Genomic DNA, 19,460 nt, shown 5'->3' with positions numbered 1-19,460 from the left:
GAAAGAGCTAATAGGAATAAAATAGTGGCTAAAGGTCTTTGACCCATATGGCTCAAGAATGAAAAAAAGAAAAAAAGAAAATGATAATGAATTGTAAAGATCAGGAGAAAAGTTGACAGAGCTTTTTCAGCTCATGCAATCCCCCCAAAAAAATAGAAGAGAGAAAAGAAAAGATGGAATAGCAGGCTGATAGAATGTTTTGGGATCCTCTTATAAAGAATAAAATACATAAGGGTATGGATATTCAACTAATATTTTGGGCTAATATGCGCAATCAGTATGAAAAGGTAGAATAAAATTAAAGAATAGAAATAAAAGAAAAAAAAAGCCTAAAAGATTTGTTAAGTTGGTAATTGCTATTTTCACTCCCCTTTTATATTAATCCACTTTCTTTCTCATTTTTTATACTGAAACTACCCATTAAACACATTATCTCATCTCTCTCTTCTATTTCTTCTCGGAAAAAGAAAAAAGACACTCCACCTCAAACTACCTTATAAAACACACTCTCATTTTCTCTTTCTTCCCCAATTTAAATCTTTTTCGAAAAAATACACGCTTCTACATTTCGAAAACCACTCTCCTCCCACACCACTCAACCTCCTGACAATTTGTTCCAACCAAAAACACATTGTCGAAAAACCTAGCATGGAAGCTATACTGGAACAATTGTGATACAATTAGTGTGATTAGAGCATAGAATTCGGTCTATTGTTTTTACGTCGCACAACAAAGGTGCACCCAAAACGTTTTATAAGGTAATGTTATAAGGTGATTATCATTATATAATTTTATTGAAGGATTCTCTTACTCTTAGTTTGAGTGGATCAATAGTCTTGGATTTTGTCTTCGAAAGATTGATGGCTGACTCAAGGTAGATGAGCATTGAATATATATAAGGAAACGACTGAAAGAATAAAATGCAAGGTCTACTACATGGCTTTATGATACATTTTAAAGCTAAAATCATTCTGTGATACATTTTAATATATTAAATTAAATCTAAATTTTCAATAACATTAAGTACTGTGTTTATTAAATATAATAATTTGTCAAATGATTAAGAGTAGAAATTAAAAATAAGATACTCCCTGTGCAATTCACATGATAAAATATGTTCTTTATCTAATTAAAATTTATAATAAATAAATTTTATAATTTATAAAAAATCTTATCATTAAAGACATAATGAATAAATATTTTTGAACATATAAATTATATTTTAAATTTGTATAATAAATCATTTAAATTGCAATACAAAATTATTTTTTTACTAATAATATCTTTAATTAAAAATTAAAATTTAATGTTGAAATAAATATGAAAGAATATGTTTAAATGATAAGAGGTTAAAAAAATCCATAAAAACGTCCTCGTTGAAGAAAAATTTCTAAAACAACTCTCACTGAAGAATTGTTCTGAAAATTTAAAGCTCTATATCAAAATATTTATTTTAATTTAAATATAAAAAATAATTGATTTATTTTAATTATATATTTAATAATAGTCTTTAAAAGTATTTAAAAAAATAATGCAGATAGTAAAATTTTAAAGAATACTTTAACCTATTATATATAATTTCTTTTAATTATTTTAAAATTTACTTTTTATCTAATGATAGATTTTTAGTATATATAGATTTATATGAAAAGTCACGCGTTCAAATATAATATATCATGTTTATTAGTTTTAAAGAATATAAGATTTAATAATACTATTTATCCTTATTATTGTAGATTATATTTAATAATTAACAAATACTATAATAAATATATTATAAGATGTTAACCGTGAAAATCATAAAAATGTTTTCGAAAAGATTTCCTATATATATGACTATAATAACTTTCACGTTGGATTGTATTAATAAATAACTTTTTTATTTATTTGTGAGACATCCAAAATTCGATTGTAAGTTTCTTTTCATCGAACAAACAATTATAGTTTTTCAGCTTAAGCGAATGTTTATATCAAACAAAACATTTTTTTTTATCATTTTGACAATTTAAAAAGTTTAAGGATTAAGAGGAAAAGTGCAGTAAATTAAACAAAAAGAAATACATTTCTTTAAGAGTGAAACGAATACATATGGTGTGACTTTGAAACCAATAACAATATATAGGTGTAACAACATGAGCGATAAATGGAAAAAGTTTATAAACTTCCAATTTCTTATTAAAAGTGTGCGCCACTTGTTTAAAAGTTCTTTGTAAACAATTTTTGTTGAAAAGTTCTTTCTGGAAACACTTAGCAAAATTTTCTATCTTTTGTATTCGATAAAATTCAATCCAAAATATATTTGGATAAGATCAATTCATTAAAAGGCTCCTTTATTATTTTTAACAGATTTCTTTCTAGAGGATAACATTTTCTATTGAAAATTGACTTTGTCGAAAAACAAACCTTCCATACATTGAAGTTTTTACTCTAAAAAAATGATTTCAGGGAACACTATCCTTTTATGCAGATAATTAATTAATTATGAAGCGTGATTAGTAGTAAGTTTTGTCACACTTGATCATTTTCCGGTTAACAATCATATTTAGATGAAGCTCACCTAAACAAAGCGAATTAACCACCCTCACAAATATATTTTAAGACATAAAATTGTGACTCTGAGAGAGAATATTGAAAAAACTTTTATGAAGTCTGCATACTTTTGGGGTGATCATGTTATAAATGTGTTGCATCCTGGTGATTAATCTCTCTTAAAATTTTATAAATATAATTTTTTATTTTTAATAAAATCCTCCCTTCTAATCATGTAGTTTAGTATATAACAACCTAAATTAACAACCCGATGACTATTGCAACACGTCAACAACTATTTTCAAAATGGAATGGTTTAATTTTAAGGACAATCTTTGAACTAATTTATTTAATAAATAGTTGGGTAGTTTTTTTGCTTCTGTATAAATTAAATATGAACACTACCTACGCATAAGGAAGCAACTGCATACACATCTGCAAATAAACCTCAAACGTACATAAAGTAAGTCTACACATATGCCATAAGTTTCATGACCAATATAAAACCAACAACATGATTCAAACTCTAAACATAAGAACGAAAACTAGCAAATAAAATATATGTGCCTGCCCAAAAATAATACATAAAAATCCATGTAAACATCCAAAACAAGGAGTGGGGCTAACAACATAAACCACTGCCCAGGCTGGCCATAACTATTAATTACTACGACAATACCACTGGGATGAGATGAAAGAGAAGAGTAGCAGCATGATCCATCAGAGTAGTCCTTCCCAACAAAGCCTAAGGTGGAAGATTCCGTCCCATGATGCATCAACATCTCTGCTCTCATGATGATAGCAGTCAAACACACATGCAAAAGATGAGCTTACAAAAAGTAATGACAAACTAAATTTCTAAATTTTGTTTTTTAATGTTTTTGTTTTTAATTTCTAAATTTTTTTAATTGATTTTAGTTCCTTAACTTTTTTCTTATTTTTAATCTTTTTAGAAACTAAAAGTAATGACAAACAAAAAGAAATTGACCAAATCTTTAGTTCTAAATTTATTTGAATATATTTTTTAAAATTTTCAATAATCAATAATAAAAATATATTAAAATATAGACTATTTATCATAAATTTAAAATATAATTTTTAGGTATAAAATATTTTTATATAAATTTTAATTATAATATAATTTTTATATGTAAAAAATTATTATTTTAATTATATAGTGCACGTGTTAAAATACTAATTTACTTATAACAAGTAAATAGCAATTGAATTTGGATAATGAATTCCTTACATGTTGGTGAAACAACATCTTGATTGTGGAGTTGAGATCATGGTGGAATGTTAAATCAGAATCCTCCGTTGAAGTTTTAATCCCCTCAAACATTGGCGCATTTACGAATCCTTCAGAGAAAGTATTCATATTGGGGCATTCAGCTATGGTGGCTTCTTCCAAACATGAGAATTGCAAGGTGCCATCCCCTGAATAAAACCTTACTAGCCTTCCTAAGGACTCCAACCTTAATTTTGTGAGCCGTCCAAATATGATCTCTTCCGAAGCATCGCTTTCATCTTCTTTTCTTACTATTTCTTTTATTGATTCACATTTTTCTATATATAGGATCTTAAGTTGCACCAAACTTTTGGCCGTTGAAGATGTGAATAAATACTCCATCCTTTCACAGTCACTCAAATACAACTTTTTGAGACTAATGAAAGATACTGCACAAGACACTACTTTTTCTAACCGAGAGCATTTGCGAATATTTAATATTTCAAGCTTTGCAGAGTATGGCTTTACCCATGGGTGCTCCAACCCTATCGACTCCAACTCTTTTAGTTTGTTTAACTCTAATTGATTCAATCGCGCAAGTATTCCGTGATGAACTTGGAGCTTTTGAGAGGGAAATATCTCCTTGAGACCATAGCATCTTTGCACTCGAAGACATTCTACACTGGGTACCTTGTGAAGGAAATCAAAAGGCAAAGTATCTTTCTTATTCTCATAATCATCAAAGGACAGATCAAGAATATTTAATTTGCAAAGGAAGTCTTGCGGCAAATGTGCATCCCTCAACAAGATGATGTTTTCTTCATTGAGTGTCAATTCCTTCAGTTTGGGATCAACCTTTCAATTATTCAAAAGAAAATGCATGGTGGCAGTTAGAACTCAGAAGAAGGAAAATATATATAATGAAAAGAAAACAAAAAAGGTTAAAGTGATATTGCTTTAATTTGTCACCTTTTCAACCACGAAAAGAGGTTGCTCTATAACTGCTTCTTTGTGACTATTATGAAATTCTGATGTGAATAGCTTCAACTTAGGACAGTAGGACACATCCAAGCATTCTAATACGGGGCATTCCAGATGGTGTTTTCCAGGATAAAAGCAACTAAGCAGTGACAGCTTATAAAGAAGCAACTTCCACAAAGAAGGGAATTCAAATCTTTCAGTTGTTCCATGTTCCATTGCATCTTCATTTCCAACAATTTCTACCAACTTGTCACACCTCCGTACTGTAAGTGTCTGAAGATTTACAAGATTGTTGGCAAGGGACAAAGGGAACAGTGTTGCCAAGCTTCTACATTTAGTAACAAACACTACTAGCAAATTGGGAAAGCTGAGAATTCCTCGGGGGGTTTTGTTCCATACACATTTCAAATTTGGCAAGTCTTTTAAAGTAAGATATTTCAATGGAAGGAGCATTCCCTTGGTGTTGGCATCAGTGTCATCTACGTCAAATATTACCTGCACAGCATCGGAGCTATGTACATTCAATTCTTCTAAGGTCTTCAAGTAAGGAAGTATATGAGATGGAATTACAATCTCTCTTTTAATGGCTCCATCAAATTCTAATTTCTTTAAACTGCCAAAGAAATTCTTCAGAAAAGCAGGTTTGCCGCGCCTAACACCCGTTGTCTCAAGGTAATCGACAAGGATCATTTGCTTGGAATATTCAAAAAATACCTTCAAAGCCAGAGAAACTCAACGTCAGATACTTGACAATGTGTACCACTTGGATTTACATTTGATTGTAGAAAACTATATATGCATGTGCCTCCTTAATTGAGATATCTACAATTATCTCTTGTTAAATTTCAAATTCTCATTTTTTTTAATTAAATTTTGCGCTTTATTTTGATATATTATTTTTGTACGAGTCTAAAAGAAATAAGTTTATACGTGTAATTTAAAGTAAGAGCATCTTTTAATATTTGGGATAGAGGAGTTATTTAAGTCATTTTTGGTTAGAATCCCAAAAAAAATTATTATTATAATTCATAATTTTCTTTATTATTTTTAGAATGGATTCCAATGGTCTAAAATGTAGAAAGAGCAAAATGGGAATAAAATAGTGACTAAAGGTCTATGACCCACATGGTAAGAAAATTGTAATGAAACGAAAAGATAAGGAGAAAAGATGACAGAGCTTTTCAGCTCATGCAAGCCCAAAATATAACAGCTCATGCCCGCCCAAAATATTAAAAAAAAAATAGAAGAGAAGAGAAAGGAAAAGAAGGTTGATAGAATGTTTTGTGCTCCTCTTATAAAAAATAAAAAAACATAAGGCTTTAGATATCCAATTATACTTTAACATAATATTTTGGGTTAATATGCCCAATTAGTATGAAAAGGTTGAGTAAAATTAAGGGAGTTGTTTGGGACCTCCGGTAGATTTCTAAAATACCAAAAATTATCGGTATTTTTTGTTATAAATAGTATATCAATTTTTTCATTTATGTAGCATTTTTTTATTTGTAAAATTGTGTTCTTTTAGTGCAACTTATTTTAATTAGCATCTTTTTGTAAGTGTATGTTATCGTGGGTTGTGTACATGCATTGTATGTTCTAGAAGGGACATTCCTTATGGTGTCCTTTTGTTTTCTCTTAATAATATCATATAACAAGATTAAGCATTAAACATCCACGCAAAAATAAGGTTGAATACATCCATGCTTTAGTGAAATATTCTATATATAAAAATTCAAGACATCCAAAAATGGTTGAGTTAGAGTTGTTTTGTTATCCACATGCACGCGCATGAACAAATTTGCTTCAAAATTTATTTCTTTATTTTGTACTACTCTCATAAGTATTTTGTTTTAAAAAAAATAAGCAAATTATAATAAGATCATTCACATTTGTCAAATGTGTTACTAGAGTTGTGGAGCGGGAGTGTCATTTTTCTTTTTCTTTTCTTTTCTTTTCGGAAGAAAGAGAAGAGAAAGTGGATGATATTGTGTTTAGCAAGGTAATTTTGGTATAAAATAAGAAAGGAAGTGTCATAGTGTAAAGATGAGTGAAAATAACAATTGTGGTTAAATTTTGGTTTAAGAAGACAAAAATAAAATAATATATAAATAAAAAGAAAAAGGCAAGAAAAATTGTGTTGAGTTATAAATAAAATAATGGAAGGTGAAGAGGAAACAAAATAAAATTGAAATTGAACTCAACTAGCCTACGATAAAAAAAAAAAAAAGAGTAAAAAGAATGAGTTTTGTCCTAATAGACATGGTCTAAACTATCTTCAAGGTATTAGCAATAACAAAAAAACATGGATTAAAAAATTAAAATATAGATAAAGATAAAAAGTTAGAGGATAAAAATGAATATTCATAGAAGTTGATCTTACTCTAATTTAGGTTTTCATTTTTTCTTTACAATTTAAGTAGGATGAAAATGTATTCTTTTGTTTGAAGCTTCCAAAAAATGTGTTTGAAGTCTCAAAACATGTGTTATCCATAGTGGAGATTATGAACCTTATCTTTTGTCTTGTTACACGGGTTAAATACAACAAATTTGACTGCTGTATCTTTTTGGTCCATTAGATACTTAATTTCTTTCTATAAGGTAGCTCTCTTTTCCTTTCTTCTCACATTTATATTAGGGTAAAATATGTTTAAGATCCTTAATAAATATTTAAATTTTGTATTTATTTTTTAATAAATATTTTTCTTTTGTATTGAATTCCTAATAAAATAAAAGTTTTATTTTTGGTTTATGACACTTTTTTTAGTTGATAATAAATTATGAATTTTTTGTTTAATAACATGAAAAAATATCAGGTTACAAAAAAAAGTTCACTAATTTATTAGTGATTAAAAAACGATACCAAGAATAGAAATAAAATTATTTTATAGGAGAGCCAATGAAAAAAAATTATTATAAAATAACAAACACAAAATTTATCAATTATAATAAGTCAAATAAAACTTAATAAGAACATTATAAATATGTTGTTCTCACAATAGCCATTGTAATAATGAAAATGTATTTGAAATTTAATATATGAGATATATTATTAATTAAAATCATTCATGTGCCTTTACGTAACAGCTTAATCTTGTGACATTAATTATTGGTTCATGATATATATTGTAAGTACGTATTAGAGTCTAAAGGTAGATGGATTGTATTATCCACATTTCAAGCTAATCAAAGGGATTCAAAGACAAATTAGAGATATAATATATAAAACCATATGTATGTCTTTGTCCAAAACAAATAAACTTTTGAGATATTGATTTATGACACAACCTATTGGTAAAAGATCAAACAAGTGTTGGTAAAAGCAAACAAAGATATCATGACAAGTTTTTAATGTAATAAGTAATGTATGCCGTAAGAAATATTTTAGAGTAAATCTCCTTCTGCTATCCTAGAGAAGCTTAAATTATATTCACTTTCACTCTTATTTTAAAATATACACTCTTCTTCCTTGAAAGATAAATAAGTATTATAATTCAGTCTATATCATGTAAATGAGTTTTTTTCTAAATAATAATTCTCTTGCAGTGATCCTCACCATGATTTACAAATTTCGAACTGATATGAATTTTGTGACTTTGATTAGAAGATGAAATTTCATAAGCAATTAAAGAGATATTTTTTAGTTTTTAATTTAGAGACAATTCTATTTAAAACTAAGTCAGATAATAAATGTGAACATCTATTTTATCAATAATTTGAAACATATATAATTAATTTATTACATCGATTAACCTCTTTTATTAGACCCTAATTCATTGGTGATAATAAAGATATTTAAAGCTTCATTCTACTTTATAAAAAAATTATGATCAACAATATATAGGTTTTTAAAAATTAGTTGGTGGTCACATTAAAAGTGGTAGAAAAAGATAATATATAATTGGGAGACACACTAATTCATATTTATTCACAACTATTAAGATATTATATACATTAAAAATTACCTAAAGTGCAAGGGAAAGAAGGAGAGTGTACATTTTAAAATAAAGGTTTGGTTAACTAGTGTTTTTAGGATATTATTTAAGGAATTAAAAGGAAAATAAAATTATATTGAATTTTTAATAAAATAACAATCTTATTTTTGGTCAATGATACTTTTTTAGTGTCTTATAAATTAAGAAATTTATTTTTGTTTGCTCCCAAATAAATTAATTGTATTTCTTATTAGTCATTTTAAAAAAAAATATTAAAATAAAAAATAATAAACAAATAAATATAAAATTTATTAATTTATTAAGAATTATAAAAAATATGAAGGACCAATAATAACAAAAAAAAAACTTATGACACACAAAAAAAGAAAATATTATTAAGAACCAAACACAAATTTTAGATATTTATTTAAAGTTACAATAATATTTTAACTTGAAATTTTTAATCAATGTTGTTGAGACATTGGTTAATTAGCATGCCCCCTATGTTTAGATATATAAACAAATAACAATTGAATTTGGTGGATAATGATTCCTTACCTGTTGGTGAAACAACGTCTGGATTGTGGTGTTGAGATCATGGTTGGAGGTTAAGTGATCAGTATCCTCTGTTGAAGTTTTAATCCCCTCTAATAATGGCGCATCTATTATTCCTTCTGAGAATGTTTTCATATTCTGGCATTCAGCAATCGTGGCTTCTTCCAAACACTTGAAATGCAAAGTGGCATTCCCTGAATAAAACCTTACTAGCCTTGGTAATGAATCCAACATTATTCTTCTGAGGCTTCCAAATGTGATCTCATCAGAAGCATCTTCTTCTTCTTTTTTTACTATTTCCTTCATTGATTCACATTCACTTATAGATAGGCTCTCAAGTTGCAACAAACTTTTGGCAGTTGAGCATTTCAATAAATACTCCATCCTATTACAGTTCGTCACTTCCAACTCTTTTAGATTGATGAAAGACACTGCACAGCTCACTAATTCTTCTAACTGAGGGCACCCCCAAAGCTTTAATAATTGAAGCTTTTGAGAGTATGGCTTAACCCATGGGTGCTCTAACCCTATCGACTCCAGCTCTCCAAGATCATACAGTCTTAATTGTTTCAATCCGGGAAGTGAACGGTCATGAACTTGGAATTTCTGAGAGGGAAATATCTCCTTCAGACCATAGCACCTTTCCACTCGAAGATAATCTAAGCTGGGTACCTTCTGAAGGAAATCAAAAGGCAAAGTCTCTTTCTTATTGTCATCATTCTCAAAGGATAGATCAAGATCAGTTAATTTGAAAAGGAAGTCTTGTGGCAAATGTGCATCGCTCAACAGCATAATGTCTTCCTCATTGAGTGTTAATCCCTTCAGATTGGGAACAATCTAGCAAGGCCAAACAAATTCAAAAGAAAATGCACGGTGGTAGTTAGAAGGAGGAAAATATAATATGAAATTAAAAAAAAAAAAGAAGCTTAACTGATAATGTTTTGTCACCTTTTCAATCGAGAACAGAGGTTGTTGTTGTAGTTGGCTAATTGGAGCCTCTATAACTGCTTGTTTGGGACTATCTCCAAATTCTGATGTGAATAGCTTCAACTTAGGACAATAGGACACATCCAACCTTTCTAATAAGGGGCATTCCAGATGGTGTTTCCCAGGATAAAAGCAACTAAGCAGTGACAGCTCATAAAGAAGCAAATTCCTCAAATAAGGGAATTCAAACATTTCAGTTGTTCCATGTTCCATTTCATCTTCCTTTCCAACAATTTCTACCAACTTGTGACAGATCTGTATTTTAAGGGTCTGAAGCTTCCCAAGATTTCGGGCAAGGGACAAAGGGAACAGTGTTGCCAAGCTTCTACAACTAAAAACGGACACTTGTTGCAGATTGGGAAAGCTGAGAGTTCCTGGTGGGTTTTTGTTCCATAAACATTTCAAATTTGACAAGTCCTCTAGAGTAAGCTTTTTCAATGGAAGGACTATTCCCTTGGTGTTGGCATCAGTGTCATCCATGTCAAATATTATCTGCACTGCATCGGAGCTATGTACATTCAATTCTTCTAAGGTATTCAAGTAAGGAAGTACATCAGATGGAATTACAATCTCTCTTTTAATGGCTCCATCAAATTCTAATTTCTTTAAACTGCCAAAGAAATTCTTCAGAAAAGCAGGTTTGCCGTGCGTAACACCCGCTGTCTCAAGGTAATCGACAAGGATCATATGCTTTGAGTATTCGAAGAAAACCTTAAAAGCGAGAGAAACTAAACATCAGATACTTGACAAGTCTCATGTGTACCTCTTGGATTTACATTTGATTGTAGAAAACTATATATACATGTGCCTCATTAATTGAAATCTGCGATTAACTCGTGTTAAATTTCGATTCTCATTCTTGCTTTTCTAATTAAATCAAGAGCTTTATTTTGATATATATTATTTTTGTATCATTTTTACATTGTCAAGTAGAAATCAGTTATTCAAGTCAGGTAAAATAAGAGCATATCCAATAACGGTGCAAATATAGAAGAGTTATTCGGTCAGAAGCCCACAATTTAAATATTATTTTATTCACAATTTTATTTATTATTTTTTAGAGTGGATTCCAATGGTCTAAATTGTAGTAAGAGCAAAATAGGAATAAAATAGTGGCTAAGGTCTTTGATCCAGGTGTCTAAAGAATGCAAAAAATATAAATAAAAAAATGATAATGAAATAAAAATATAAGGAGAAAAAGATGAAAGACCTTTTCGGCCCATGCATGCCCAAAAAAAAAAAAAAAAACTAAAAGTAGACAGAAGAGAAGAGAAAAGAAGTCTGATAGAATGTTTTGGACTCACATTAGTCTTCTTATAAAAAAAATAAGAAAACTGTTATTTCTACTCGCCTTTATTACTAGTACAATATTTTCTTGGTTTTCCTCTATTTTTTTTTCTCTAAACTACCCTCCCAAACACACACTTCCCTTTTTTTTCAAGTTGAACAACCCCAGAAGTGGGAGAGAGACAAATAGTGATTTTTCTTTGGGTTCCAAGTGAGTGAAAAACTTGCAATGAAAAAGAAGTGCGAGATTTATCAAGACCTACCATGTCTCTAACACCAATGGCTAAACCATTCAAAAGACTAATTTCGCAGGAACAATTTATAAATGGATTTATAAAACTGGGGGACCCAATGTATAAATTAAATTATAGGGGACCAAAATCGAAATTGGAGTAAAATTTTGGGACCAAAAGTGCAATTTTACCTCCAAAAAATGAAGCTTTTACAGGGAACCACTCAGACGTTGACACGTGGCATTGACACGTGATTGTGAACGTCTGAGGTTAATGGTCAACGTCCAAATTGGGCTTCTAGGACAAATTTTGCAAGGATTTAGAAAACTGAGAGACCAAATTTGTGAATTAAATTATAGGGGGACCAAATTTAAAATTGGAGATAAAGTGGGGAACCAATTTTGCCATTTCTTTTTATAAGTAGCTCTTTTTTTTATATTTATTTTAGGTTAAAATATGTTTTCGATTTCTAATAAATACTTAAATTTTATATTTGTTCTCTAACAAACTTTTTTTTTTGTATTGAGTCCCTAATAAAATATTTTTTTTATCCATGATTCCTTTTTCAGTCCCTCATAAATTGTGAATTTTGTGTTTTCTTTGTAATAATTTTTTTTTTTCATTTGTTATAAGTTCCTTAAAAAGACTAATAACACTTGAAAAAAAATGACTAGGGTACAAAAAAAATCGCTAATTTATTAGTGAATAAAAAATGATGTCAAGAATAAAAAATAAAATTATTATTTTATAGGTGATTCAATACAAAGAAAAAATTTATTAGGAAACAAATACAAAATTTGTTAATTTATCAGCAAATCTAAAACATATTTTATACTTCATTTTATTATAAATCTTTCATTTATGTTATATTTATTCACTTATGATATCGGTGCTTTATATACTTGAAGACTAATTTTTTACTGGATTAATCCTATAAATTACTACAAAATGAAGTGTTGGAGAGTACAAAGAGGTGATGATAACTTTGTTGGTGAATGAATGGATATAAACTAAGTGGAGTCTTTATAATAACTAAGTGGATATAAAAATCTATGATAAACAATTTATAAGATTATCAAAATAAGTTGGTGGTGACATGAAGAGTTATAGCAAAAGATAATATAACACTCAGGGACACATTAATTTATATTTATTCACAACTATTAAGATATTGTCTACATTGAAAATTACTTAAAGTGAAACTCAACAGAGGGGGAAGTACATATTCCAAAATAAAGGTCTAATTAACTAGTGTCTTTAAGACATTATTTAAAGAACCAAAAGGAAAAATATTTTGTTAAAAATCATATGAAAACACATTTTAAAATCATAGGTGAGAGCATTTTAAAGCATTCCAATAAATTTTTATCTTTTACTTTTTTAATCACTACCCTAAGAATATTATTTAACATTGTCTTAAAATATAAGGAAAGAGAACTACTACTCTAGAATCAATTTGTGTCTTGAAAATTAAATTTATGGCGAATGTTAATAAATGTCCTAAGGACACCCGTTAAAGAATTTAAAATAGAATTTTTTTTAATTAATTAATAAGTATTATTAATATTCCATTTGTTACAATAAAAGATCTTGTTAGCTTTTTTCTTCTTCAAAATAATAGTCCTTTAGCTTTTTAAATTGTTTTTCAACAAGACTCTTATATATAATTAGGAGGTTAAATTTATACTTGCCTTAAAAAGAGACGTCAACCACAACAATAAGTTCAGTTGCATTAAAAGAAGATATCAACCATAAAAATAAATTGGATTGCTAGTAGGATAACTTATGGCAAAAGTGGTTGGAAGACTAAGGGTATTTTGTCTAAATTTATATTAATTAAATGTTTCTTAAAATACTATTATTTTATATAACAGAGTGGGTACATCCCTATTCTAATTTCCAAATCATTTTCAAAGTAATTTTTTTAAAAAAATTATTTTAAAATTTTGGATAAAATATATTTTTAATCTCTAATAAATATATGATTTTTTTTGTTCTTTCATAATTTTTTTTTAAATTAGTCTCTAATAGAATTTTTTTTTATTTTTGTCATATTGACACTTTTTTAATCTCTTATAAATTTAAAAAAATTGTTTGCTCCCAAAAAATTATTTGTATTTGTTATTACTGTTTTTTCAAAGGTAAAAATAACGATTCAATTTTTTTTATAAGAGAACAAATTTTTGTTTTGTAAGAGAAAAAAATAAAAAAAAATGATTAGAAAATAAATATAAAATTCAAATATTTATTAAAAATGACAAATATATTTTAACTTCAATTTTTTTAATCAATGTTGTTGAGACATTGATTAATTATCATGATCCAGTACTTGGTTATAAATAAATAAGAATTGAGTTTGGATAATGAATTCCTTACCTGTTGGTGAAACAAGGTCTCGATTGTGGTGTTGAGATCATGGTGGGAGGTTAAGTGATCAGTATCCTCTGTTGAAGTTTTAATCCCCTCTAATAATGGCGCATCTATTATTCCTTCTGAGAATGTTTTCATATTCTGGCATTCTGCAATCGTGGCTTCTTCCAAACACTTGAAATGCAAAGTGGCATTCCCTGAATAAAACCTTACTAGCCTTGGTAATGAATCCAACATTATTCTTCTGAGGCTTCCAAATGTGATCTCATCAGAAGCATCTTCTTCTTCTTTTTTTACTATTTCCTTCATTGATTCACATTCACTTATAGATAGGCTCTCAAGTTGCAACAAACTTTTGGCAGTTGAGCATTTCAATAAATACTCCATCCTATTACAGTTCGTCACTTCCAACTCTTTTAGATTGATGAAAGACACTGCACAGCTCACTAATTCTTCTAACTGAGGGCACCCCCAAAGCTTTAATAATTGAAGCTTTTGAGAGTATGGCTTAACCCATGGGTGCTCTAACCCTATCGACTCCAGCTCTCCAAGATCATACAGTCTTAATTGTTTCAATCCGGGAAGTGAACGGTCATGAACTTGGAATTTCTGAGAGGGAAATATCTCCTTCAGACCATAGCACCTTTCCACTCGAAGATAATCTAAGCTGGGTACCTTCTGAAGGAAATCAAAAGGCAAAGTCTCTTTCTTATTGTCATCATTCTCAAAGGATAGATCAAGATCAGTTAATTTGAAAAGGAAGTCTTGTGGCAAATGTGCATCGCTCAACAGCATAATGTCTTCCTCATTGAGTGTCAATTCCTCCAGATTGGGAACAATCTAGCAAGGCCAAACAAATTCAAAAGAAAATGCACGGTGGTAGTTAGAAGGAGGAAAATATAATATGAAATTAAAAAAAAAAGAAGCTCAAAAAGTTTAACTGATAATGTTTTGTCACCTTTTCAATCGAGAACAGAGGTTGTTGTTGTAGTTGGCTAATTGGAGCCTCTATAACTGCTTGTTTGGGACTATCTCCAAATTCTGATGTGAATAGCTTCAACTTAGGACAATAGGACACATCCAAGCATTTTAATACGGGGCATTCCAGATGGTGTTTTCCAGGATAAAAGCAACTAAGCAGTGACAGCTTATAAAGAATCAACTTCCACAAACAAGGGAATTCAAACATTTCAGTTGTTCCATGTTCCGTCACATCTTCCTTTCCAACAATTTCTACCAACTTGTCACAGATCTGTATTTCAAGGGTCTTAAGTTTCCCAAGATTTCGGGCAAGGGACAAAGGGAACAGTCTTGCCAAGGTTCTACATTTAAAAACGACCACTTCTTGCAGATGGGGAAAGCTGAGAGTTCCTCGTGGGTTTTTGTTCCATACACATTCCAAATTTGACAAGTCTTCTAGAGTAAGTTTTTTCAAACGAGAGACTATACCCTTGGTCTTTGCCTCACTGTGATCCATGTCAAATATTATCTGCACTGCATCGGAGTTATGTACATACAATTCTTCTAAGGTCTTCAAGTAAGGAAGTACATGAGATGGAATAACAATCTGTCTTATACTTTCTCCATCAAATTCCAATTTCTTCAAACAGCCAAAGAAGTTCTCCGGAAAAGCAGGTTTGCCGTGCCGAAAAGCCTTGGTCTCAGGATAATCAACAAGTCTCTTATGCTTTGAATATTCGAAAGAAACCTTCAAAGCATTGAAACTCAACGTTAGGAGTGTATGTATGGAAACTCTGGAAACTACGCTTTAAATAATATTTTATTTTAAAATATGAATATTATTTTTTTATATTTAAGTTAATTGTATTAATTATTGTTACTGTGGATATGCTATTATCTTCATATTCAAATAAAATCCTATTTCATTATAAGTTCTAACCAGTTCTATTTTCTTTAAAATATTATTGTTGTAATTATACTATCATTTTCAAATTTTAACCAAGTTAAATGTCTTGATTGTAGAGTATATAAACTTAAAAAATTCTATTGTAAAAAAAAAAAATTGTTGCTTATGTACGACTTAGGTTTACTATTGATGTAGAAAACTATATATGTGCCTCTCTGCTGAGATATCTCCAGCCATCACATTAAAATTCAATTTTCTTTTTTATTTTCCATTCATGTTCTGACTTCTATTTTGATATATATAATTAAAGTGAACAATTTTAAATAGCTCAATTAATTGAACATGATACATCAATTGTTGTATACCTTTTTTTTCTTGATATAAAAAAATAATTTTATATTATCAATCAAATAAAAATCATTTGGGATATGACTTTTAAGCTATAGGTAAGATTATAAGCTTTTTTTTTTAGTACAAATAAGATGATAAGTTGATAAACTCTTGATAACAGTGTAATAAAAAATATTTTATACATTTAACACATTCTAATTAAATTTTAATATAATTATTTCATGACAATCAATAATTGGATAACAATCTAAAAAATTACGTTAATTGTGAGTGCATTCTTCTATTTAAATTCTTATACTGTACTCCCACTTCAGTAAATTAGTTATAATACAAATTAGGAATATGAAAAGTGAATATTATTTTCTCATAATTCAAAGAGTATAATAAAGATCAGTAGTTGATTTGTGCAGCTTTCTTGATAAAACTATGCAAGAATTTTGGAAATAAAATCAGACTTGATTACTACAAATAAGGAAACCTTGACCAATAAATAAATCTAATTGAGTCTGTACAAATTACAAAAGTACATAATAAGCTTGCTTCATATTTTACATATGGGACAACATACAATTATAGGTCTAAATATGTTCTTTGGCCTCAACGCTTTTTTATTTTTGATTTTTGGAAGTTCATTTTTTCTTAATTTTAATTTCTGTAAGTTGATGTTCTTTTCAATTTTGGTTTGTGTAAGTTTTTATTTTTATTTTTAATTCTTATATGTTTGTATTTTTTAATTTTAGTTCCTTTAAGGTTTGATTTTTTATTTATTTATAGTCCCCATAAGTTTACGCTTACAAGGATCAAGATTGAAAAAAAAATGCAAACTTACTGAAACAAAAAAAATTGAGCAGGATATCTTAAAGGGACCAAAATTAAAAAAAAACATAAACTTAAATTGAACAAAAATATATTTAAGCTACAATTATATATGTTTTATCATGGTGACATAATTATCCAATTGTAGAATATTGACTTAGGAAAATTTTCAATGAAATGAAAAATAATTTATATGTGTAGGTAGATGAAATTTTGTGATGGTTAACAAATTAAATACTCTATCTAATACGTACCTGATGTGTGAAATGCTTTTGTAGAGTGTCATTCAAATCACCTTCCCAATACCATTTGTCTTTTTCTCCAGCTACAACATGTACTTTTTTAAGGTTTGGAGCACTTTGGACTTTAGAGAATTTTTTCATTTGAGGGCATTCACTCACTACTAAACTTTCCAGTAATGGGAATTTGAAGTCACACTTCTCGGAACTGCTAAAACTTGTGAGATTTTTTAGAGACACCAATTCTAAAGATTTTAATTGTCTAAACTCAATCTCTTGTACTTTTTCCTCTCCATTTTCTGCAACGATTTCCACAATCATTTCACATAAGAATACCTTCATGGTTGTGAGTTGAACCAAGCTTTTAGCAGTTGAGGATGTCATTAAATTCCTCAGCGATCTACAATTTCTCACTTCCAAATGTGTTATGTAATTGTAAGATGCTATGGATGATGCTAAATTTGTCAATTTCATACATCGACTAATGACTAAGCGCTCTATCCTCTGAAGAAGTGGGTCATGCTCCAATCCTATCTCTTCTAAAGACAACAAACTCTTTAATTCCAACTCCTTAAGTTGCATAACAACACCTATTTTATCACGTGAAATGAGGCTTGCAGGAGCCCAAATACTTTTCAATTGACAACTCCCCAATGTTAAGCTTTTCAAATTGGGAAGTCTATGAAGAAACCAAAAGGGAATTTCAGTATTCTCCAATCCATTCAAGACAAGTCTTTGTAGTTTGTGCATTCTGTGAACACTAACAATGTATTTCTGCAACCACTCTGCTTCCTTCAAGCTGATTTCCATAGATTCTAAGTTGTATATCACCTAAAATATATAAATAAAAAAGACTTATCAATATTGAAGCATACTTGGAACCACTCAACAAGATATTTATAATGTGTTATTTTTTTTATAAGAAATAAATGGCATATTCTCACATCATTCAGTGAGAGAGTCTTAATTCATTCTTTTTGTTATGTACCTTTTCTGTAGCCGACACAATTGGCTTCCCTTGTGAGTTTGTGATGTCTTTAGTGAGCCCTTCCAGCTTGAAACAATTGAGTATGGACAATTTCTTCAACGATGGCCACTCTAAAGCGTGAGTTCCTCTGTAGAAACTCACAAGTTCAACTGAATTTTGTAATGATACAGTGTTTAGCTGAGGAAACTTAAACGTGATAGCATTTTCATTTGAACCATTGCCCCAAGCAACAATCTCCTTCATTGCCCTGCAATTGTATACATCAAGGATTTCTAGTTTTTCTAAGTCAGTGGCAACAGAAAGTGGAAAGAGATGTTTTAAATTTGGACTCTCATTAATGCTTATGCTTTTCAGATTATTATATTTAAGTATTTCACTGCTGTCCTCCTTCCATATGTGCACCAAATTTGGCAAGGCCTTCAGAAATACATTTTGCAAGTTTGTTTCATTCCTAACACCAGTTTGTGGAATATTTTCAAAGTCAAATATGTTTTCCACTAACTGGCAATTTGTAATTGTCAAGCTTTGAAGGCTCTGAAATCTTTGCCCCATATAACTAGGAAAAATCGTAACAAGTTTGTGGCACTCTCCTATTATCAAAGAGTCCAAACTGTGAAACGAATGAAGACCAATATGGGGTTGCCAAATGGTATTAAGTTTCTCCATGCAGATGATCTCCATTTTCTTCAACTTAGGAAAAACATCAATATTCTGCTGCAGAAAAAAGTGAATGTTAGGTGAGCAGATATATGACCTCAACAATTAATGCAATTAAACAACAAATGATAGTAATAATCAAAGTCAATATTAAATGACTCCACACACCTCTGCATGTTCTGGACAAAATATATCCTCCATCATTTCACATGCACTTACAAAAAGGCTTTGTAGATTCATCAAACTTCCAGCCATGGAGAATGACAGTAAATATTTTAAATCACCACAATCTGTCACATTCAATGTAAGCAAATTTTGAAAACAATGCTGAGATTGGTCACTCCATATCTTCTGGATGTTGATTGAGGATAACTCCAACCATTCTAATTTGGGAATTGAAACCTGTAAGAACATATATAATTAATGTCTCAACTATAAGA

General features: G+C 29.4%; 1 protein-coding gene across 1 annotated transcript in view; it reads right to left on the bottom strand.

Moving 5' to 3' along the window:
• LOC102669442 (uncharacterized) overlaps positions 1-19,460 on the bottom strand; it is a 117,222-nt gene that overhangs the window by 71,142 nt on the left and 26,620 nt on the right. Inside the window, exons 6-10 of the mRNA XM_041012120.1 lie at positions 19,189-19,422; positions 18,364-19,077; positions 17,391-18,206; positions 15,061-15,810; positions 14,109-14,942 (exon numbers count right to left, since the gene is read on the bottom strand). Coding sequence (XP_040868054.1) covers positions 14,109-14,942; positions 15,061-15,810; positions 17,391-18,206; positions 18,364-19,077; positions 19,189-19,422 — 3,348 coding nt within the window. The remainder of the gene's footprint in view (positions 1-14,108; positions 14,943-15,060; positions 15,811-17,390; positions 18,207-18,363; positions 19,078-19,188; positions 19,423-19,460) is intronic.

This window comes from Glycine max, chromosome 18 (genome assembly GCF_000004515.6).
Source record: "Glycine max cultivar Williams 82 chromosome 18, Glycine_max_v4.0, whole genome shotgun sequence".
NCBI lineage: Eukaryota > Viridiplantae > Streptophyta > Magnoliopsida > Fabales > Fabaceae > Glycine > Glycine max.
Note: the sequence above shows the minus strand (reverse complement) of the source record. Positions and strands in the feature narration are given on the sequence as shown.